General features: G+C 41.4%; 1 protein-coding gene across 4 annotated transcripts; it reads left to right on the forward strand.

The window, feature by feature from the left end:
- The first annotated feature begins 33 nt into the window (after positions 1 to 33).
- Positions 34 to 24,091, forward strand: tmtc3 (transmembrane O-mannosyltransferase targeting cadherins 3). Of its 4 annotated transcripts, XR_010331199.1 has the most exons (15): positions 34 to 408; positions 1,532 to 1,745; positions 2,449 to 2,667; positions 4,844 to 4,943; positions 6,445 to 6,560; positions 7,187 to 7,359; positions 8,061 to 8,313; positions 9,963 to 10,111; positions 10,649 to 10,769; positions 10,909 to 11,020; positions 14,698 to 14,801; positions 19,353 to 19,522; positions 19,817 to 20,043; positions 20,240 to 22,934; positions 23,403 to 24,091. XR_010331199.1 is itself a non-coding variant. In XM_064343021.1 (14 exons), exons 2-14 carry the CDS (start codon positions 1,557 to 1,559, stop codon positions 21,100 to 21,102), a joined length of 2,796 nt encoding a protein of 931 aa, XP_064199091.1. In that variant the 5' UTR covers positions 34 to 408; positions 1,532 to 1,556; the 3' UTR covers positions 21,103 to 24,091. The 4 variants fall into 4 exon arrangements, 3 of the variants coding, with proteins under 3 accessions (XP_064199091.1, XP_064199092.1, XP_064199093.1); XM_064343021.1 differs by having other exon boundaries at positions 20,240 to 24,091; XM_064343022.1 differs by lacking the exon at positions 34 to 408 and adding an exon at positions 492 to 1,047 and having other exon boundaries at positions 20,240 to 24,091.
- The last annotated feature ends 268 nt before the right edge of the window (positions 24,092 to 24,359 follow it).

The following is a 24,359-nucleotide window of genomic DNA, read 5'->3' on the forward strand; positions in this document are numbered from 1 at the left end:
ACGGCATTGTCGTGTCCCTAACGTAGAGCGTTCCGCGAGCTAAAAAGTTGAAAGATAGTTTGTAGCTAGCTAACTAACTTACGGTGCTCAACAAATTTATTTGTGTTAGCTATTCGACTACAAAAATTGAGGTTAAATTATGATTGATTGAGGTTAAATTATGCTGTGTTCGGATATTTTATTGTGTGGGTATTTTCCTGGTTAACAATAAAGCTAAACTTCTTCGCCTGCTGGTTTAAAAAAAATCCTAACGGCTCCTTTAAAAGTCATCAACTTTGCCCCGGAAATAATTTTAGAGTTTATATCAGTGAGCTGGCTATTATTTTAGCTCAGGGATGACAATCGTATGACACCAATGTTTACTTTTCCATTTAGCAATTATAAAACTGATACGAACATGAAAAGGGGGTAAGGAATAACTTTAAGTATGTAATTATCTAGCTTGCTGCTTAAGATTCCAGGCTCGACGCGGCATTTAGCCTGATACTAGCTTGCTGGCAACACCTAATGAAAGAACGTGCCGCTTACCGAGCCACCTTCCATTGATAGTAGCTAGCCAGTTGCCACAGTCTGTCTAACGGAAAATATATTAGACAGTTTGTTAGCTAGTTACCAACATTAACACGATAAGTGGTCAGCTTTTTCTCTCTTGCAAGTACTTTTCACTTTCCCAAATAAAATGCTATGAATGAGTGCCCAGTAATTTAAGAACTGTTCCGAAAATCTAGCTAGCCAACCAAGTAAGGTTACTCAGTTTAGTAGCCACTGCGTTTTTAGTAGTTAGTCTAGCTAGTTAGGTGAATAGATAGTAATTTTCAAAAACTGACAGTAATGAACACATTTGTGTAGTATTTCCGGCACTAGTGTCACAAAACGTAGGCTACGTTTACTGTAGACTGAAGCAGTTGTAACTTGGCTACTTTCAGTTGATTTGATTAAGATAGTCCAGCGGTGCTGCCATTCAAATGTGTATGGTTCACGCTGCAGACCAAGCACTTCGTTGAAGTTATGGAACTCTTATTCTTTACAACAGACTTTACAACTAAAGTTGAGTAGCCAAATTTTCAAAATTAAATTGCCAATTGCACCCGTTACTGTTAGGACATACAAGCACATTGTTGAGCGTGCATATGCAGTCTGTTGGGAATAACCATGTGCATTTTCTGGTATTTATATGTGTTATCACCAGCATGAGTTAAGCGCAAGATTAAAAAGTAACAAGTAACTTATTTCTAAAATGCTCTGACTGCGGTAAACAATTTAATGCCTCGTACCGGCCTTCACAGAAGTTGAACAGCCCTTTTCAGGCTGTGCAGATTGATTTGTTATGTAGGTATGCATGCTAAATCGTGGACATATTTCATGGAATAAGCGTTCGGCGTGATTTAAAGGTCAAATTGTCTGCACCTTAACTCCAGAAAACGGTATCCTTTGTCGAAAATAACCTAGCATGGATATCGCCGCTTTGTGAATCTCGTGGTTTCTCTGATACCGTGTCTGATTATATTCTGTTTTTCACCCTTCTTCACAGAAGTCTATGAAGTATTTGGTTAAATATGGCTGCAGTTACGTGGAAGGAGATTTTCTTGCTGGCCAGCGTTGTGTTGGGCTGCTACTGGAACAGCTTGTCGTGTGGTTTTGTGTTTGACGATGTCTCGGCCATCCTCGATAACAAGGACCTTCGCCCCTCAACTTCTCTTCGAAACCTTTTTCTAAACGACTTCTGGGGAACGCCCATGTCTGAGGTTTACCACTTGCTTTAATGATTCTATTTCGATCATCTGTTTTATAAGAATTCTACGATACAGCCCTTGTTTAAGCGTATTCAACTATTTTCAGTGTTATTTTCACTTTGTTCTCAACAGCTTTCCCGAGTTTCAGCACTTTAAATAATAGTGTGCATAGTGAGGTCAGATAATTATTTGAAGTACTTCAGCAGTCTACACCAGAACATCTCCTGCAAATCACTCATTAAAAGAAACATGCCTTTTCACCATTATTTAGAACATAGTTATTCATTTCCATGATTGTAAATTTTGGCTAGTAGCATCTATTGAACGTGTCATAGTTACTCAGGGAGTAATTCCTTTTATGGACTGGCTTCAAATGTACTTCAAATTTATGAGACAAAAAGGAATCCAAGAAAGGCTTCCAAAATGGACTGATTATAAGAAAAGGTGAAGTTGGAGCAAATAAGTTTGTTCTCTACCATTGTCGTTTATGTGTGCTCCAACTTTTGATTATTTGTTGTAGCACGCAGGCACATCTGTTTTATTTCAAATTTATATTTGACCCTGGTGTGGTGAGCATAAAATTTGAATAGCGCAGCCATTTTACATTTTGGGTGTCGGGGACACTCATATTGTCAGTTAACACTGATGTTGGAATTCTAGCCTCTTGGTTTGCTGTTGCACATTCCTAACAGTGTACATCGCTGTCTCCCTGAAGGAAAGGAGCCACAAGTCCTATAGGCCCCTGACGGTACTGACCTTCCGACTGAACTACCTGTTCAGTGAGCTCAGTGCTCCATCCTACCACCTCCTGAACGTGCTGCTACACGTGGTCGTTTGCGTCATCTTCTTGCGCGTCTGCCGGCTTTTCCTGGACAAAACCTCCAGCAGAGTGGCTGCCCTACTTTTTGCTGTTCATCCTATCCACACAGAGGCAGTAAGTTCAGAAAGGATTGTGGGAATTTTCTCCTTCAAATGCTACTGAATGGGCAACTTGTTTTTTCATCTTCCTACAAGTGTTTCTCTGTATGAATACACATACAGCCTATGTATTTAATTGTTAAAAAAAACAACAACAATCGTGTCTACGTGCTCAGGGGAGAGTTGAGTGTAGAGCCAATTTGCAATTAGTCCCACGGAGGAAAAGGCCCTCTGTTTGGACTGAGGTAGTGATTGATGGGCACTGCTGTGCCAAGATAGCTGTTTTCTTTTAGTTTGTTGTCTGCTGTTGCAGTAGGCTTTGATCTGGTGAAAAGCATTGTCCAACAAGTAATTGCGGAGTCTCACTGATCAGGCTCTCAGTTGGCAATATCTTCAGAATAGCACACGGACATCGCATTATTTCATGTTTTATTTTACAATGCTGCTGAATTCAATCCAGCATGTTTGTTTGTTTGTTGTAAACTTTAAAAAAGTAAAATGTGATTACTAGATTGTGTGGTTCAATAATGCCAACTGTAGTTGCATCTTATGTTGAGCAAGTACTGTAATACTTGGCCTGTCCCCTAGCCTGCTTCTCCAAACAGTGAATCATGTGGATGCAACTGTATAAAGCACGCAGATAGGGTTTTGTTGTCCGGCCAAACATTACATTTGGCAAGACGCCTGATCTAAGTGACTTTGACCGTGGTATGATTGGTTGTGCCAGATGTGGTGGTTCCAGCATTTCAGAAACAGCCACCCTCCTGGAATTTTGACGCACTACTGTCTATAGTTTACAGAGTATGGTGCATTAAGCAGAAAAAACCAGTGAGTGACAGTTGTGTGGGCAATGACACCTTGTTAATGAGAGGGGTCAGAGGAGAAAGGTCAGCCTCATTTAAGCTAAGAGAAAAGCCACAATTGCTCAAACAACAGCTGTTTACAACAGTGGTGTGTAGAAGTGCATCTCCGACCAACATGTCAAAACTTGAAGCAGATGGGCTACAGCACCAGAAGACCATGCCGGGTTCACTCCTGTTAGCTAGGAACAGGAAGATGGGGCATATAGGATGAGGTGTACCTGATAAAGTGTAGTTGTGTGTGTGTGTGTGTGTGTCTGCGTGTGCTCGTGTGTGAGTCCTTTCTGTGAGCAGTATTACTTTTCCCCTAAATTGTTATTGACCTCAGAAAATTGATAGCCGTGTCAGCTCAACAATTTGTCCTCAGGAGTTATCATCTTGATCAGTGTTGGGCAATTCTGGTCCTGCAGTGCCTGTGTGTATGCAGGTTTTTGTTTCCCCCAAATACCTTTGCTAAATGAGCTAATTGGCTGCATCAACACTGGTTCACTTGTAGATTAGACCACAGTAAAGCTTTTCATATGAGGACACAATAACCTTCTTTGGCTGTTGCTCTTGCTTAACAATAAATGTAGCTAAAATGTCAAATGGCATAAATGCTGGGGCTAATTTAAGGCCAGGAATCGGCATTAAATCCAGAAATGGTTACAGCCCTCTTTGCCCACCTCTGATCTTGATGCTTTCTTTTCCATTACAGTGTGTAAACCATCATATCAAACTTTTCTTTATTAGTGTGTTTTTAATGTGAATAAATGATTATTTTAAAAAAAATGGTACATAAAGAAGTAAAAAACTGTACAAATTAAACCATTCCAAAGCAAATACTTTTTTTCTCTGATTTTGATTTGGACCATGTGTAGAGTCTTCCACAAGATGGCATGCATCAGTCATTCTTCATTCTTCAGTCTTCTCTGCATTGCTGGCGAATGTGTTTTGCAACCTTTGCAGATTTTAAACACTGTTTGCGACTGTTAAAATTTGATTGACATATTTTGTTCCAAGGCATCTGCAGTATGGAAGCGCATCATGTTTATGCAGCTACTAATGCCCTTCTGCTTATACAACTGCAGCTACTTATAAGTCAGACGTCAGAATAGTTACAGAAGGACTTTCCATGCAATGTTGAAATATTAGCACAAATACAGAATTAAAAATGGTAGGCGAAAATGATTTTAGATGTGTAATATGCAAATCCACTATTTGAAAAATGTGCATCAGTTACAGTGTTTTAGGAGATTTTGTTCTCACACCACACAGTGTTTGCAAGTGTTGTGTGCAAGCGAAGAATAGGACATTTGTAATGAGTACTATTGTTCCTGTTTCTCTTGAAAGGTCACTGGTGTGGTTGGAAGAGCTGAACTCCTGTCATCTATATTCCTACTGTTAGCATTTCTGTCCTATACCAGATCCAAAGGTTCGGATCATTCAATTGGTAGGTTTCTGTGTGAAAGCTGTGAGTGTTTGTATGTCCTGCAGTGATACTGCTTTCATGTCAGTGTCTTGAACAAGTTGAAACGCATTCCTTCTCTCTGTACCCTCGAGCTGATATGGTTGTGTGAGAAAATTAAATTCTTTGAAAGTGTTTGGTTGAATGTACCAGGCATTTATTAATCACCCTCATAAGGCTTGATGACTGTATGCTTGGTATGTTCATTCTTAGGTTTTTTTTCTTTTTCTCCAAGTCATACCAAAAAGATTTCTATTAATCAGAGCAAAGGAATTATGATAATGTGTACGTTCAGTAGCGTCCCATGGGAATCTTTGTTAAATTAAAGTGATGTATCAGAAGTAAAATATAAGTAAAAAAAAAGTAAAAAAAAATCCTGTTCTAGAAAATGCTGTTGTAAATTGTTGCATATCAGTGCACAGTAGACTCATTAACATCACAAAGTCCACCCACTTTACCTCCAGGAAAACCAATCTCCGATTTTGTCTCGTAGTTCAACCTTCACCACTTTCTATTTCCTTATTGCTTGGAATTCAAGGATAATTCAGTAAACCCTTGAAAAACAAGGTGCATAAGTCAGCCAAGTAACAGAGAGAGTGTTAGAGGAAATGCCAGGACACTTGCAGCCCTCAGTTTTTCATGTCTGCTGTAGCCCAATGCTCATAAGGGAAAAAAATAATCACAAATCTTAAAGGAAAAGCAGTATTACCCTACCCCATGCAGAGTATTTATGGTTTGAAGGGGTATTTTTTGTTTAGTTTGGGGTTGGTGTGGTGCGAGTTGAATTGAATACCAAGCCTATCTTCTCCATAGCAACCATCATTGACCTTTGTTTAGTTTATTTTTCAATAAAGGGTTTTCCCTGTCACTTCCTCGTAATCTCTTGCATTCTGCTTATTGGGAACTGTATCTATTTGTATCTATTTCATCTACTAAAGAATGATTTACAGACTTCAGGGGCATATTTTGTGTTATTTATTTATCTATTGGGTGTGAATTCTCATTTCTCTTGAAACAGAGGCGAAAGATTTAAGATTGTTCTTTTGTTTTCAGAATTTTTTATCATCTGTGGGTACTGATATGAAAGTTTCTGCATATTTTGGCAGTGGGGAAAGTTTTTCTGTTTATAGTTTCTTATGATCATATGATACTGCGGGTTTCATTTCATCCTCATCTTTGATTTTGTCCAGACAGCCATTCGCAAAGGTCCCCATGGCAGATTGCACTCATCAGAAAGCAACTGTGACATGATATATTAATGTGTAATATGAAATGAGGTTGTAATTTATGACCCTGCAGTAAGACCACCTTCAGTTATTCTGAGGCAGAATTCTTAGTTTTTCAACAGCTTAGTTTGGCTGCAAACTACATGTATTTTATCTGCAGCAAATCAGTGTTTGATTCCAGAGAGGCTTCGCAATTATTATTGTTTTTTGTGTTGTGTTTTTTTATTCTTTCCATAACTTTGACACCATCTGTCCCTTAGTGTGGAGTCCCATTGCGTTGACTGTGGTCCTGGTTGCCATTGCCACCCTGTGCAAGGAGCAGGGGGTAACCGTCATTGGAATATGCTGCGTCTACGAAGTGTTCGTAGCTCAAGGGGTAAGAACAGTTAGCATTTCCTTTACGCGTGACCCTCTGTCTGGGGCTCAGTATCGGATGTCTGATAGACACTGGGGTGAGAGCCTCGTTCGCAGCCGTCTTGCAAAACTCGCAGTAGGGGTCAAAGTAATGGAGGCAACTTCAGATCGTTTCGGTGCTCACCGGTCAAAGCAGGTCACTTGCGTGCAGCCAAGGCCTCTGTACTCATACACGATGACCTTTCCTTTTATGGACTGTGGCCTGTGGACTGTGGTTTGTGTGCTTTCCCCAAGACTATTAGTCTGTTACAGTGCTTCATGCTGCAATTTATGATGCGTTTGTCACTATTCTGGGGCTCCATTTGTCTTAGGTTTTCCCTTTTGTTAAATTTCCTCTCGCTACTTTCTGTTGTTACTTACCAGGAGAAAGGCAAAAAGTAAAAAAAGAAGAATTTTTTTTTAAAAGTATGTAATAAATTTGAATAAATTAAATCTTTGACAAGAACACACACTTGCATGTATTGCATATAAACAAAAAATGTTACCACTTTTTTATGTTGAACACTAAAATACAATTCTAATAGCAACACTGTGCTTGTTCACAGGGGTCTGTTTTGTTTAATATGAATTCCCCCTGCTTTGTTCTAGTTCACCTTGCCTGCGCTGATGGACACCGTGCTCCAGGTTCTGCGGGGGAAAGATGGCGTTCCGTACGTGGTTCTGCAGACATTACTGAAACTCATCGCCCTTATTATCAGCACCCTACTACTGGTCATCGTTAGGGTGCAGGTTATTCAGTCTCAACTGCCTGTTTTCACCAGGTGAGTGAATGTGCACACATGCACGCACACACACACACACAGAGTACCATAATCTGCCCTTACGCAACTTTACAGTCACAGGGTTGCAAGGCGTACTCATTAAGGAAGTCAAGCCTAAATGGGAAATGTCACTTCCCTGGAAATGCATGTTTATCTGTGTCGAGCAGACAGGGCGCAACCAACAGGGTTTTATTGAAGGAGACTTTGCTTTAGAGAAGTATTGGAAAGTACCTGAAAGTTTGTGTTAGCTGCCCAGTCAGAACAGTCACCTTCTTTCATTCTGAACACAACTTCAGTGTCTTGTTGATTTCCACTGCGCAAGTATTTAGGTGGATTATGATAGGTTCTAAATCCTATTTTGGAGAGGGCTTAAACTTGAGAGTGTCTGATGTGCAGACAGGCCCCTTAATCTCCTGGATGCAGTTCTCACTTTAAGGCTTTAAGACAAAGCCTGTCCTGAGCATGCTCTTGCCTCCCTGACCCACCTCTCCGACTCAGTGCTGCGTACTGGCATTTCCTATTGGTTGCTCCGGTTTTTACGAACGTGCGTTCTCACAAATCAAATCACTGTATTTGAATAATTTCTATTTTACGATAAATCAAGTTGTCAGAGCCCCACAGCAAAATAGAAAATTTGGCACTTTTTACTCGTTTTGCAAGTTTCGCTCTGTAAGACTGACATCCATGCCTCTCGTTTCCAGATTCGACAACCCAGCTGCTGTCAGCCCCACCCCTGCGAGGCAGCTAACATTTAACTATCTCCTGCCTGTCAATGCATGGCTCCTGCTCAATCCTTCTGAGCTCTGCTGTGATTGGACCATGGGCACCATTCCTCTTGTGGAGTCCTTGCTGGATGTCAGGAACCTTGCCACCTTGGCCTTCTATTGTCTGCTCGGGCTTCTGGCCCTCCATAGCCTGCGCTACTCTGACCACTCGGCCAAGACTGTCATCATGGTGAGAGGTCACGTGGCGGATCAGTCTGTCTAACTTCTCAAATGGTGCTTGTGTGGTTACAGTCAGAATGTTGTGTGTTTGTTTGCACCTCAAACCAGCTTCATAAAGCCTTCTCCAAAATAACAGATTTGAATTCTTTCAGTTTTTCGCTCAGAAATGTATTGGCACCCCAATTTTAGTGTTTGTTGTTAACTGAGAAAAGCAAATCTAAGAAATATAAAAATGGTCTCATTCTGTAGCTTTCCCATTATTCTAATTCTATTCAATTCAAAATAATTCAGTTTTGACAAAACAAGTGTGTGATTTATTCACGTTGTCCAAAAGTAGTATTGTAATCTGTAGCTAAATGCTACTGTTCCATTAGCTTTGTCTGGGAGTTTTCATATTGACAGAAAGTTTAAGTGGGAGTTAAGAAATAGTGTTATCTGGGTCTTGTATTTCCTGTGTAGCCATTTGAGGTCTTTGGATGTGTCACATTAATGTCAGAACCTTCCAGGGAGGCCTTTGAGGAACAGCACTGAATCATATTTATCAGTCTAAAAGCATAGTTTTCCCCAGTGTTAGCCAATATGGTGCAACACTTTTCATAATAGTTGTCCATCTCTGTTGAACTTGGTTGTAATAGTTATTGTAAGAATGTCCTTATTTAAAACCCTTCATAGCCACCCTGATCTGACGTAACATATTCTATTTAATTCCTTGGCTCATTAAATTTGCCATCTAGGTTTATTTTTCCTGCTAAGCACGTTCAATGCAACTGTATTTATACTGGGCAAGATTTACTGGTGGCTGTCCTTGGCCAATTTAGACACTTATATTTCTGTGTGGCTGTTATTATTTTGTAGGAATTCTGTCAAAACGCACTGTTCCCTTCGGCTTTACTTCTGTCTGCCTTGGGTTTTTATGGTTAATGGGTCTAGGTTAACAGATATATAGATATAAATATATGGTTATTAGATAATAGAATGGATATATTCCATTGCGGTTTTCTGGTATGCCTGTAGCTACCAGTTAATGTGGGATCTGTCCACAGAAGAACAAGTGACTTTGTTATACCAACAATTTGCTCTGCAGTAATGTGCATTTCCTCCATGTTTATTTTGGTCCTGCTGTCAGTAGCTCTTGCCAAAACTAATCAAGCAGTCGTAACTCATTTAATTCCCAGGTGAGGAAAATAATTGTCTGCTGTACAAAATGACTGAGATGATTGATCTGGGATTAGTGGTTACTTTGTGAATTGTGTTTGTAGAGCTTTGAGTTACTGAAAAATGTGCGTGTTTTAATTGCAGGGATAGTATTATTCTTTTTGATTGTCAAGCTGCAGCTGTCAGGTGGAATGGAACCTATAATGTTTGAAGCTTCTTTTACATTGAAGCAAACACAATTGAAGGTGGTGCAAACTCTGCAGCAGTGCATCAAGCCAGTATCTCTGATGCCTTTTAAAAAATGACCTTTCACTTTTAAAAAGTGTGTGTTGCATATGATCATATGCAACATATGATGGGGATGTTTTCCTAATTATAATTTTTTTTCTCTGACCGAGTGCCTTTCTCCGGTGCATTTACATGCTGTAGTCCAACTGGAAAAGAAGATGCCATGGATTTATTTATGTATTTGTTTATTACATTTTTTTTTGCCTGTCCCAACAGGCCCTGTCATTGATCGTGCTTCCGTTCATCCCTGCTTCCAACCTGTTCTTCCCCGTGGGGTTTGTGGTGGCCGAGCGTGTCCTCTATGTTCCCAGCATGGGTTTCTGCATGTTGGTGGCTAACGGGTTCAGGATAGTTTCCCAAAGCGGGTGAGTTTGGGCCCATACCCCCCCTTCTTCACGTCGCCAACAGGATGTTTATGTGGGTGAGGGGAAAGACAGAGAGAGAGATAAGAGATAGAAAGAGAGATCGCAAATCAGTCTTTGTTAAAGGACTAAAATGCTTTTTGAAAATAAGGGAGCAACCTTATTTATTTGTGCTGGTCAGAGCTTGCCCTGCTAAATCTTTTGAGTGCAGAGTCTTTACAGTTGGCTATGGGTCTGGTGGGAGTTTAAATAGCCTGTTCCAGGGGTTTTGGTTTGAATTAAGGGTGTCTCTGCCATATACATTATATGTTTCTATGTGAGATCATGTGCAATGGAGATCTTTTATGATTCTTTTTGAAACAGTTAGCCGAAGCAAATGCGAGTTTAAGTTGGCCAGTTTGTGAGCCTGTCCCTCTTAATGTCTCTTAAAATCCAGCTGTTAATGTGTGGTAACTTCACAAAATATTCAGGCAGAAACATAAACATTCTGCTGCATTGGTGTGTTGTTATAACCTCTTTCTATCCATTTTCTAAATCTAGAAATCTGAAGAAAATCTCCTGGCTTTGCATGGCTTTACTCCTCACCACCCATGCCGTCAAGACATTCAACAGAAACTGGGACTGGGAGTCCGAGTACACACTCTTCACTTCTGCTTTAAAAGTATGAGGCAATTTTTGCAGTGTGTGTTGTCAAACTTAAAAATATAGTTTTGTTTAGCATTCCTCCCACTTGTTTGTAAGAGTAGCTGCTCGCTAGCCATGCGTCTTCCCTAATTTTATTGAAAATGTCTTCATATCAGGTCAATAAGAACAATGCAAAGCTTTGGAACAATGTTGGCCATGCTCTGGAAAACCAAAACAACTATGTACGAGCACTGAAATATTTTCTCCAAGCCACCAGCGTCCAGCCAGGTAAAAAATCTCAATATTGTTATCATGTCTTTATATGAACAGTGCATGACCGGGATTGTGTGAGTAATTGATACTGCATCACGTTTTTAAAAAGTCATTGTCTTGTCCTAAGCTATTAACAATATTTCATGAAAAGTATTTTCTTTAGGTACACGGTTGTTGGCCTTTAATTTTTATCAAAAGATGCAAAAAAATGCAAATTACAGACAGAGATGGCACAGATACTGAAATAATTACACAATTTCAAGTTGGCCAAAAATAGCTATCACTGTTCCAGTGGATGAACTTGTAATACCACCCAGAAAATAGGCTACAGTATTGTGTAGTTATTTATAATTAATCACAAAATACTATATTTTAAGTAAAATTTTCGCATTTGCCAAAAGCCTCAATATTTCTATATTTATATTTCTATGGTATTAGGAATGTATTTAAACCATGCTTAGCATGGATCAATCAAGTTATGTTTCAGACAGAAAAAAGCTATCGCCTCCCATGCAGTGCACAGAAAATGCAAATGGCCCAGTGACGTCATACAAGCTACAAGCCTGAGCTTGAACTGCAGTGTACAATTCCTTCAGGCAAGGATTGGCTTAATGCATGCCCACTTACATGATGAATAGGTCTAGGATTAATGAATTTTTTATGAATTCTGATACAAATACCAAACCAATACCTTCACAGTTCTAATACCGCTTTTTTACAGGTCAATATGACCACAAAGCCAAAAAATTTAAATATTCCTAGCTGGTTCTTTGGCTGTCAATGACAGTGAACTGAACTGTGCAACCTCAGGCTAAATTGGGGGAAAGGATGCCTTGTGGCTATTAACATCTTTCGGTCGATTAAAAATGTGTCTGATCAGTTTTCTTTTCAAGTTTTCTCCTCAGTCAAGTCTGTGGCGAATAGATATAGCAGGTGCATTAGTCAAGAATGGATGAGGAAGTAATAAAAGCATGGGACTCACACATGAAATAAACACAGTCCTAGCTAATTCTAATGATTCATATTCGTATTTTCCAATCTGCGTCAATAGTGAACTTTTGTCACTTTTAACAAATGAATTAATGCATTTCAGTAACCAGCTAGCTACAAATCAACCAGTTAAAACGTGTTCTAAATGTATCTTCTGTTGAAGCAAAGACCCCCAGCACCCTCCAGAATAAGAATGTAGCAGGTATATCAAGTAACTCCTATCAAGTATAAAATTCAGATTGTACACTTTACTGGATGCAGGATGGTTTACAAAACATTTAAGGTTGTGCTTAGAACTTGCAAGCCAAAACTTGGTACAGTAAGCCTATTAACAGCTATTCTATTAATATCCTAAAGCCCAGAAAATTTTGACTGCACAGTGAAGTTTTCCTCAAAGGAATGCACTGCTGATGAACGTATGAAGTCGGTTTTTAAAGTGATTTGTGCAGTCGAATAGGTGAACTAAATGAGGGTTTCAGTGACATATGTTTACTTGCAAAAATATTGTGACACTGAGACAATTTTTGATGTATCAGCTCTGTACTCCCGCACATTGGATTTGAAATAAAACAGGGACGAGGTTAAAGTCTGTGCAGTCTATGGGTTGCAAACTTCAAGCAGACATTGAATGCAAAGGATTTGCAGTCAAGTACTCAATATGAAGAATTTGTTTCCAATTGCTAGTTTGTCCAATTACTTTTGCTCCCCTAAAACCATAATTTGTTATACTATGCGTAAAAGGGGGTATAATTCCGACATGGATCACCCAATATGGATCTTAATTCCCTCAAATTAAAGTTGGAAGTATGCACTGTAACTTCATATTCATTGTTTTATGTCAAATCCAATGGGCTGATGTACAGTGCCCTAATACTTTCGCGTTTAACTGTTTTAACTATGTCAGGGATGGCCCGCGTGTGTTAGTTTCTCCCTGCAATTAAAGATGCACTGTGCAGGATATTTAAGGATTTTTAAGTCTGCTCCTCTGTCTTCAACCCTGCCCACTCACTGCCAAGTGCCCAACGAAGTCACAGTCACTCACGGGAGTTCATTAGAAACTACTGATAAAGTTCTCCCAACAATTACTTGGACCAGACATTAGGCTACATTCTCCAGGGCAGGCCCACTAACCGGACGTGTACAAATAATTTGAAGACCGGACATCTGGCAACCCTAGCTACATAACAAGCGTTTCATCCACTTGAGGAACTTCAGTTGATACCACCATGGAAAAGCATTTCCAAGGTTATTAGTTCATGAATGAGCCCTGCCTGCTTGTCTTTTTGCTTCACTGTATCTGGGCCATTACAGTGGCTAGCTAGCTATAGCAGCAAACACTCTGTGGATATCTGATCCCAAATCACACGCTCTGCAGCCACACAGAATCCCTCCCCAGACAGAAAAGAGCGCCACTCCCAGAAGTTTCCTGAAGACGTTTTAGAATAACAAATGCAGGAAAAGTTTCACATATACAGGGAAGTGCTGCATATTGTGAGTTCAGCAATGCCTGATAAGCAGATAACCTTTTCTGGAATATGTCCCTTGAATTTTAGCAGACTGTACATAACCTTGCGCTATGTGTCTGCCACAGTTCACCAATCTGTAACTGATGCACTGCTGGAGAAGCGCACCCTTTGATACTGTTGACGATAAACAATTTGCCACAGTCAAAGCCGGTCTTAACGTTATTTGTTTTCCAGGTTCTCTCAATTCGGTGTATTCTTTCATAACCTCTACGTATGTCCAATACATCAGATAACATGAATTTCTGTATTTATTATATAATAATATTATTTATTTATTATTATTATTTTATTTTATTTTATTTTTTTAACGGAGCGCTTCTTATCCTATGTAACTACCTGGCTGATGTATGGCAGTTTCATTGCCCGAAGCTTGAAAGATCTGAGAAGAGACTTTTCCCAGGCTGGCGCAGGGTTGTTGCGTCGTAAACAACGCAGACCGCATTCTTTTCCCATCTAGATTTCTCCAGCGCGTATTCACTTTATCGCATTTTAATAGCTTTAATTGACTAATGTGTTTAGGTTTGTCAGCCTTTCATCCCGCCCTCTCCCCAAGCGCAGGGATTCAAGCGCTGACAGCGCTGCGGCACTTTCATCCCTGCCACTCACCCATGTCACACACCACGGTGTCCTCAGTGAACGCACACCGTGCCAGACGCGAAATTCAATGCCGCTTTTGTGTCACTTTGGCACTCCCCTCTTGTTTTCATGTTATATAATTTTAAAAAATAATATTGCTTTGACGAACATGGAGCTCCATTTCTGTGAGCGCCATGTTTGCCTGTTTAGCAATATATTACATTAGTGGATTAACCTGCTGATTTTGGCATTTGGCCAGTAAAACGAAACGACAGTTGGTGTGATATCAGCGGTTGGTTGATTGGTTGTTTCTGAACTTGGGAGAATATGCCAAATCTGGAATTGTAACATTTGCTTGTGAAGACTTCTCATTTTAATTAGGAAATATAATGCAGGGTGATTTGATTAGCCCACAGGGTCTCATTCATCATTGCTTCTGAAACTGCAAGTGTTGCTGGAATGTTGTTTTTCTAGAATTGGATCCTTTGAAGGCTGAAGCTGACACATCTGCCCGTTATCCTTTGATTCTGTGGATTTAGCAGGTCTGCATCCTAAAGTGTAATTGGTACAATTATAAGCTGACTGCACCCATTCTTGCAGATGATATTGGTGCCCACATGAATGTTGGAAGAACGTACAAGAATTTGAACCGAACCAAAGAAGCCGAAGAGGCTTACTTGATTGCGAAATCTCTCATGCCGCAGGTATGTAAAGAAGCTTCTGTTGCCCTTGATCTCAGAGTGAGGTGTGTTAATTTGTCTGACACGGTCTGGCTAACAATGGTGTTTAACTCTGGAAAAGCGAGAGTAAGGCTGCCTGAGCCCCTTAATGGACCGATCTTCCCTATGCTGTCAATCAATCTAGTTTTTTTGTTGTTGTTTGTTTTACCCTTTGCTCTCAAGCTCCTGAATGGCCTACCTTTTGAGTCAGTGGTGCTCACTGAGGCTCGTATTTAATCCAATGCCGCCAGCATGACCTCTGCCTCATCACTCTCTCTGTCGCCTCTGGCCAGCTAGGCTCATGCAGTCGGTCGGTGTCAGCTCACAAGCACACGCATAAAAATGTGCACGGACGACTTTTCTTCTGCCTCTCGATGCCGTGGCTGTGTTTTCATACGCTACTTAGCAGCCCTCCTGAATTGACACGTGGGACTTCGCTCAAACGCACCAAATGGCACAAGTATCCGAGCTGTGAAGTGTGCCGCACGTCCTTACCTGTATGACTCAGGAGACAAGTATTATATAAGCATTTGGACAGTGGCACAGTTTACGCTTTGGCTCCGTAGTGCAGCACACTTGAAATGAAACAATGAATGAGAGATTAAAGTGCAGAATGTCAGCTTCAATTTGAGAGTGAACAATGTATGAAAAGGGCTGTAATTCCTACATGGATCACCTGATATGAATGTAAATTCCCTCACGTTAAACGCTGACTGTCTGCACTGTCTGTCCAACCTCATATTCGCACTTTAACCTCATTCATTGTTTATTTCAAATGCTGTGTTCAGGAGTACAGAGGCAAAATGACAAAAAGTCACAAAATCAAACAGAAAAGCAATAAAACAACAAAAAATGTGTTGCTTTGTTTGAGTATTGCACAGATTGGCAGTCTCACTTCTGAATGGTTTTCCTGTGAGCTCTATGATACACACACCATACTGCATCAACAGTGACACTGACCCGTTGCTCATGCAGTTTGCTGTTTAACAACACCAAACATGTACTGTATGGTAGTATTATAGCACATGCAAGTTATCGTTTGAGATTCTCAGTCCTGGTGTGACAGTTAGCTTGTGGGGGCTACAGGGCATTTGAGACGATAGTTTATTGTCTAGAGAGATGATAGCGATTGTTTATTGCATCCTGATGGCTTCCTGCCAGCACTTTGAACATAATTTGTATTCCTTTGGTGGCTTTGACAGGAAATGTTCTTCTGTAATCTGTAAATCACCCTACAGATAGGCGAGATGTAGAGATGAACGGGGCCTATTGCAATTGGACGGCCCAAAACAAGGCTGAAAAGGGGGAAAAGAAATGTGTTGTCGGCAGTGCAGATGCCACCACTCTCCACGCGAACCCCTCATCCCCCCGTCCACACCACCGTCCACTGATAAAAATTATGCAAGTGCTGCGTCATCAACATAGTAATGTGTATGACAACAACCAACTGGTGTCACCGTCCAAATACAGTGCCATCTCCTATTAATTCACATGGATATCTCAACACTTTTAAAACAAGGCAAACATCCCACATTAATGGTGCTTCTCCACCCTGTAAGTACATTTGACACCGTTTTTGATTCACTCCATTAACCAAGCTAAGGTTAGCACAACATCCATTGCCTACTTGGGGGAAGAAACAATATTTCAATCCAGCTAGCTTGGTACAAGGTAACATTAGCTTGTATCTACTGAACACAAAATTAAAAAGATAAAAATCCAACTTTCGAAATCTTATAGGTATTATTATATCCTGTATTTTATCAGGGAAGACCTACTTCTCTCAAGATCTCTTTTGCAGGGGACCCCTGCACAATGCAGAAACATAAAATGTGATGTGTACATGCACATAAAGTAAAACAGAGGTGAAGCCTGTAACTGAAAATTACAAAACAGGTACAGTGAAACAACGAATACATTCATAGTGAGTGAGTGTAGTGTGAGGCAAAAAGTAGACATGCTGAGAGTTGCGGTTTGTGTCTCCAGTGACATAGGCACTCTTTGAACTTGTGCTTGCAGACTTCACTTGGGCAATCTCTTTTAGAGACGAGGGTGTAACATTTTTGTCAGATCTGTTTAAAAGCCAATTACAGTGATGTCTCGCACGCTTTCTGCCCTCAAATAATTCAAATACTACCTCTCCCTCCCCTGCTTTAGTCTCACATAAGGATCATTTACAATGTTCAATGTTCCAATGATATTGCCTTACATTTTCCCAAAAGAAGTTTGGGAAGGTGGAACAAATAGTGGCTTGGGATGCAACCATGGTTTTAACACTGCAGCAAGCAACACATGGCCCAGTCGCTCTGTTGCAGCATAACGCTTGATCGTTCCGTTCGTAAAACGGTAATGAAATCAGCGCTTGGCTTAAGACGGATTGGAATAGCTGTTATGAGAACCGATCGATACCAGTTTAAACATGCGGCTTACTCCTTGGCAGATCACCAAATACGGGAAGTGATAAAATGCTGTCTCGTGTCAACTGGAAAGAGGACGGTCTGGCACAACCGGGTCCTTATCGTATTAGGGTCTCGGAATGCTCACAGCGACAGCCAGGTGTCAGAAGCGTAGCTCTGAGAGTGATCTGCGCTCTGATCTTCGCGCTCTAGGCATATTCTTCCCATGCCATGCCGTCTTCATCTTCACAAGGTGCCGTTCCTTTGCGCTAAACGGCCTGGTGTCCGTAAACCTCAGGTGAACCTTTTTAACAGTTTGTGCTCCAGGCTTTGTACTGTACGATCTAAGAATGAATGAAAGATGCCCTGGGTGTGCTGTACCCGAGTCGGTTTTGTGATATTTTCTAAAATGACCGAAACTCTGGCTTTATTTGAACGTGAATCTTCTTTTCTTTTCTTTTTTTTTACCACAATTTTTTTAAAGCGGTTCTTGCAAATAGGATGGTTTTTGCTTTTTTACCATTTAATGCTAATTTCCTGCCTGGAGCGATGGGAAAGTGACTAATGCTTGTTTCACAATCATCAAAGTGAGACCATTCCTCATGTCTGTAGGACCATATAGATCATATTTTACTGTCAGTATCCACCCGAAGCTACGCTGTGTGCATCTTTTAATCGGTATTTGTGTTTCCTGTGTCCTTTTTTCCAATGTTAAATACCTCATTTAGAGAATGTTGGCAGCAGCGTATTGACAAAAACAGTTGAAGCGAGAGCTGAAATAGGTCCCTCTTTATCTCTGTAGCTTGAGCCCTTTATATTCTCAGAGCACAGATCGTAGATATACAAGTAAGCTGCTGACAACTTCCTGAATACAAAATCCAACCTTTGACAGTCATTCCTTCCTAATTTAGAGATTTATGGAAGCTAATTGCATAAAACCGACTGTATTTAAGCCCTCTGTTTTTTTTGCTCATCGTACATTACCCATGATTCTTTGTTGCCTTTGATTTTTCTTCAAGAGATGTTCTCCAGTTACTTGATATATATTGTCTGTTCGAGTGGGGTAATTGGGACTTGGGAAATGCCATTGAGCATCTCATCCATGATCTCCTTGACCGGATGTTTCAGTCTAATGCACGGGAGAGGTTTTGTGGCTGTGAGCGTCCAGTTTTAAGGATCAAATTTCACCTTCACAGACCCCCCCAGGTTAATCACTTTCTTTAATAATCTAATCGATCCTTATTTTCAGCACTTATTATCGAACTTCTCCACTACAGCAGTCTGCGTTTTCGCTCGTCTCGTCTCAGGTTGCAAGGAAAATATTGATTTTCCTGTTTTATTCTTCCGCTTAATGTTGAGATTCGTACAATTACCTCACTGTAAGTTGAAGCCAAAGGAGTAATAACTAAAGTAGGTGGGTTAGCTTGAGACAAACTTAACATACTTAAATTGCTGGTGCAATCCGTTTAACATTTATCAAATAAAATTGATTGGTAACCTTCTGGGTGATCTTAAACTCCAGAATTCTCTTGGAGGTAGCGTATCCCCTATTTAGAAGACCAGATCTTGGGGTAATGACATGACATTGCTGTGTACTCATTGTGGGCAATTCCTTAATGGCGGCATTGTGAGATTTTAGAAAGGGCCATGTTTGTGACAGTATATATTTTGTGCCTTGCTTGACAAGTCTTTGCATGGTTCTCACAAGCAGCTGTCAAGCCTCGGATTGACATTTTATGGGCTCCTGGCTCCTCCCTGTACAACAGCGTAGAGGTAGCAAACACGATTATATGCAAATGTTCTAGTTTTTTTTCTTTTTTTCTCTTAGCTTTAAATCTCTGCGGCGATCACAGCAGAAGTGTTTCCCCCGCGCGCTCTCGCAGGTGCATGGGTTTCTCCTGATCTGGTGGCAGGTTTTATCCGCCCCAGGCTCCCTCCCCGTTGTGAACAAACTGGTCCAATTTGAATTGCTGTCATTTTTTAACTCTCTGCCTGCGAGTTCTGCAAGGCATACAACTGAAATGTGCATGCGCTCTCGTCGTTTTAGGGACTTGTTTTTGTACGGAAAATGCCACCGACACCTTTTATCTCAGATTTTGTTTGAAGTGCCCAGATTATGACCCGTGTCCCCGTTTCAAAGATCATACCCGGGAAGAAGTACGCCACCCGCGTGGCCCCCAACCACCTGAACGTTTACATCAACCTGGCCAACCTGATCCGCGCCAACGAGTCCCGTCTGGAGGAGGCCGACCAGCTGTACCGGCAGGCCATCAGCATGCGGCCAGACTTCAAACAGGCCTACATAAGCAGGTAGGCCAGTCTGCGATCTCCCGGCTCCGTAGAACATGTCATGGCTAAACTGTTCCCTTTGTTGAATTAGCTTTAGACATAATTTTAGATAATATTAAAATGATTAAAACTCCCCTCTCTCAGAACCAACTACAGCCACTGGAATGCTTCATGTTTGTTAGGGTAAAGATTGCCATTTACCTGGCAACAGGATTATCATTAGGAAGTCCAGTAGTTCGGGTGAGATGACTAAGCTCTAAAGAACACAGCTCGTCCCCTCTTCTCCTTTCCCCCTCTCCACGCGCCCCTCGGTAGAGGAGAGCTCCTGTTGAAGATGAACAAACCGGTGGAGGCCCGTGATGCTTATCTGAGAGCGCTGGAGCTGGACAGGACGAACGCTGACCTGTGGTACAACCTGGCCATCGTCAACATCGAGATGAAGGACCCCTCGGAGGCGCTCAAACACTTCAACCAAGCCCTGGACCTCAACCCCCGGCACAAACTCGCGCTCTTCAACTCCGCCCTCCTCATGCAGGAGTCCGGTGAGTCACACAGCCAGCTTTTGTACCCGCAGCCTGGATCTTGGTGAGCTGGCCCCACATTTGATTTAACTGCAGTTCAGGCTGTCTCATTGGGTCTAGATGACATGTTTACGAGTAGTTGAAAGGAAAGAGACCATTAAAAGTGCGTTACCTTCACTGAGCAGCTAATTTATTGGATGTACTGTTGTTTACGCAGGCGAGCCGCAGCTAAGGCCAGAGGCCAACCGTCGCTTCCTGATCTACGTGGAGGAGGAGCCGGAGGACGCCAACGGCTACTTCAACCTGGGCATGCTGGCCATGGACGAGAACGAGAACGAGGCGGCGGAGCGGTGGATGAAGAAGGCCATCGCCCTGCAGCGGGGCTTCCGCAGCGCGCTCTTCAACCTGGCTCTGCTGTACTCGCAGTCCCGCCGCGAGCTGGAGGCGCTGCCCGTGCTGGGCGAGCTGCTCCGCCACCACCCGGAGCACGTCAAGGGCCTGATCCTGAAGGGCGACATCCTGATGAACCACCGCAAGGACACGCGGGGCGCCCGCGAGTGCTTCCTGAGGATCCTGCGCATGGACCCGGGCAACGTGCAGGGCAAGCACAACCTGTGCGTGGTCTACTTCGAGGAGCGCGACCTGCCGCGCGCCGAGCGCTGCCTGGAGGAGGCGCTGGCCATGGCCCCGCAGGAGGAGTACATCCGCCGCCACCTCGCCATCGTTCGCGGGAAGATGGCCGCCATGGCCGCCGCGGGAGAGCCGCCGCCGCCACCAAAGGGCGACGACCGGAACCCGAGCGAGCCGAGCCCGGGCCCGGGAGGGGAGGGGGACGGGGAGGGGGAGGGGAAGGAAGCACCCGGACCAAGCGGTGCCGGCCAGAAGAATGAGCGGAAATCCCCCCACGCCGAACGCAGCGCCAGGAGTTTGAGCCAAGAGCAGTCCAAGAGCCTGGAGCCCGGCCAGTCCGAAAAGAGGACTAAGGCTAAGTCCACAAAAGAGATTAAAGACATAGAGGAAAAGAGGGCAGCTGCCCTGAAGAGGCTGGAGGAGATTGAACGTATATTAAGTGGCGATTAACCTCGTTGCCTTTCTACGGCCGGACTGCTTTTATACCCCTATTTAAAGACGAGTGGCGGCTTCCGTTTAGAAACGCGCCGGCATTCCTGAGCGGGCGATGACCGCCCCGTGTTTATGCATGCTGTCATGCCTCCCAGCAAGGGCTGCGGCCATATCCCTTGTTGCTTTTGCGTGACTTGAGTACGAGGTTAAACGGGCGAATAATGGGAACATCAAGTTATTCCCAAAAAAAAAAAAAAAAAAAAAGCTTGTTTAGGAAGAGGTATGGCTTTTTTTTTTAAAAGCACAGGATTATTGTATACACTCATCTGAGCCCTGAAATGTGTCCATTATGAATGTCTTGTCATGCTCCATTTCTTTAAAATGATTGTTTGTCACCTTTATTTTTTCTTTTTTTTCTTTCTTTTTTTAATGGAGCCCTTAAGGTAACATGGGGAGAGGTAGTATTGTATAGCCTGACTGTATCGAAATAAAACACTATCGAACTACACTTGTTTTCTTGTATAAAAACGCTATGCTGGAAGACACGCTTCGCATAACAAGGCTTGTGGCTGCAAACAGCTATTTGCGGGTGCGCAATGGGTTAGTCAATAAATACAGCATGTTTCACAAAAGAGTCTCCATTCACAGCATCTCCTTTTATTTATTTTCAAAGCATCCCGCAAAGTTTACAAATCGTGTTCTGTTTATTTTAAAGATTACGTTTACATTTGCAAACCATGCTGTATTTATGCACAAATTCTGTTGCTTGCCTGCAAATAGGCCTAGTATTTATTCTCAGAAGGCTTTGTGAGGGAAAGCGGTACTTTTTGAGGGGGTAAAAATGTTCACCTTAGGGGTTTATTTTTTTCTTGTGGATCACTGGATTTTTGTGTTTTAATTTTTAGGCTTTTTGTTTTTGTCAGGGTTTAATTTTTTTGTATAAACAAGCTTCTACGTGAATAGATTGTTTTGTAAAATGTAATGATTGTCTCATGGTCAATAAATGGAAATGTATTGCTGAATCCAAAGCAAGATCTACAGTATATTAATACCCCCTGCAGTTGAATTATTCGCTGCAGAAGTGCTGCATTGTCCATTTTGACTGTGATTCCCTGTAGCTCGGTTATGCACTGCCTCACTACTTCAAATTCCATTTCTTCTTAGGGGTGTGTAGGTAGCCTTTGCTTTACATTGTGGGAAAAAACACATCAACACTAAAGTACTTGTGCTTTCAAATTTTCCAACAGTGATATGGAATTTCAAGCCCAAATAGATTTTTTTTATTATTTCTGCACAGTTAACGTTTAATGCATTGTTTTTTTAATGGTTATGTCATTTGCTTTTGCTTCTTACTGTTGGATACGTGTCTAATCAGAATATCTGGTTATGAGAACTTAAACAGTTTTCCATCATCATCTGCCAGTGTTGACTTATGCTTTTTTTAAATGCAATGACACAATTCCATTTTATCTCTCTTTATGTCTATTCACAAGTGCTGTTTTACAGTTTCACAGAACTACACCAAATATCTGAACTGCATTTCTTTAAAGATCTCTGAATTGACATGTATGATTGATTGATTTCTGTTCAAACTGAAATGCCATTAGTTTTGTACCGCAATGTGAATTTTATCCGGTTTCAATGAGTCATTGTCATGTGTGTTTGGGCGGTTTGCCTGTTTATTGTTTTTCACATTCTTTTTTGGTGATTAATTTTGTGCTACTGTACACACCACAAAGAGTTTTATTGACAAGCATATTTCACATGTACAAATTTGAATTGTACTATCGCTGACTGCATGGTATCCTACTCTAACTGTAGTGGATTTCCCAAGAATAATCATCAGACATGTAATGATCAGATGCATCTATCCTGACGCTCAAGAACAGTGAGCACTGTACAGTGTAGGATCTGCCTTTGCAGTTGGCTCTCACCCATGTATAAGAACATGAATTACGTGTCAATTATAAGGCAAATATTTCAATATAATAAAGATACACTGTTGTGCTGGCAATTGCCTGGGTGGCTATGGTTGTATGAAGGGTTTGTAAATCCTTATCCATATTGTGAACTTGTATAGCTAAAAATGTTTTTATTGGCGCCACTCAATGGGTAATGCTAGTGAAATCTATGACAAAGCCTTCTGTTGATTTAATTTATTTTTGTTTTACATAAATTGATGTTTGAAAAATCCAAGAAGCCATTATCTTCGAGCTAAATCAAGGAGGGGGAGGGGTGACATCTAGAATTAAATTGCTGACAGAAGTGTGAGCTGACAGAAGTTTCTGAAGTCTTTCTTCAGAAATCGGTTATCGTAGCACAGCTGATATGGGTGCGATGAGATTGTTTTTTCAGATGAGGCGTTAAGTGCAGGCATGACTCACTGTGGTCATTGACAGCATGATGTTTCCTGCTGTCTTGGTAAAATTTGGAGTCTGTTTTCTTTGGATTTGTTTTTGGGCTTAATATTTTGGTCTAGTTTGTCGAACACTGGGAATAGTGGCAGCCTGGCAGGTATTATTATGAACATAATACTGTCGTCCATAATTTGTTCGTCCATTTTGTTGTGATTTCACAAATATTTAGTCACACACTTGATGTCGTCTGCATTAATGCACAATGCTGTTGGGAGAGTTTTTTAAAAGTTAATTATTAAAGGTGTTCAAGTTTTTGTTAACTTTTCTCCCCATATTTTACTTCTAACCATTAATTCAAATTTTTTGGGATGTGGGGAGCATTTATCTGTTTAACTATATACATTTAAATACATTGTCTATTAAAGAAATTTAACATTATTTAAATACTTGTAAAATCTTACACGCCTGTTTTTTTCTGCTTTTTTATACTTTGTCATTCATAAACCCATGGATTGTTTTATGTGTACTGTATTAACCGAAAACCGATGTTATCTACCCATTTTGGTGACTGAAACTATAATGGCCATTTTTGTCTGAGTGGGTGTGATGAGGCTTATCCCTTCAAAATAAAAGTGGTTAAACGAATGGAATTTAAGCTCATAAATGTGTCAGTTTTTTGATAGGTCTAGCAGCGAGTGCTGACGTGTTCTGCCCAAGTCAGGCGAATGAAGGTTACAGATGAGTGTTTCAGCTCCTGATTCACTGGTGCAAACTTTCTTTCTTGTTTTAGATCAATTCCCAGTGCAGTTGCATTCAAGAAACCTCACAACAGTTTTTGGCTGGACCGCAACAGCGGGGCCAGCCCTATAAACACGAATGTCTGTGACTGAGCGATGAAGTTACACCATTGGTCGGCCG

Source organism: Anguilla rostrata, chromosome 7, assembly GCF_018555375.3.
Source record: "Anguilla rostrata isolate EN2019 chromosome 7, ASM1855537v3, whole genome shotgun sequence".
Taxonomy (NCBI): domain Eukaryota; kingdom Metazoa; phylum Chordata; class Actinopteri; order Anguilliformes; family Anguillidae; genus Anguilla; species Anguilla rostrata.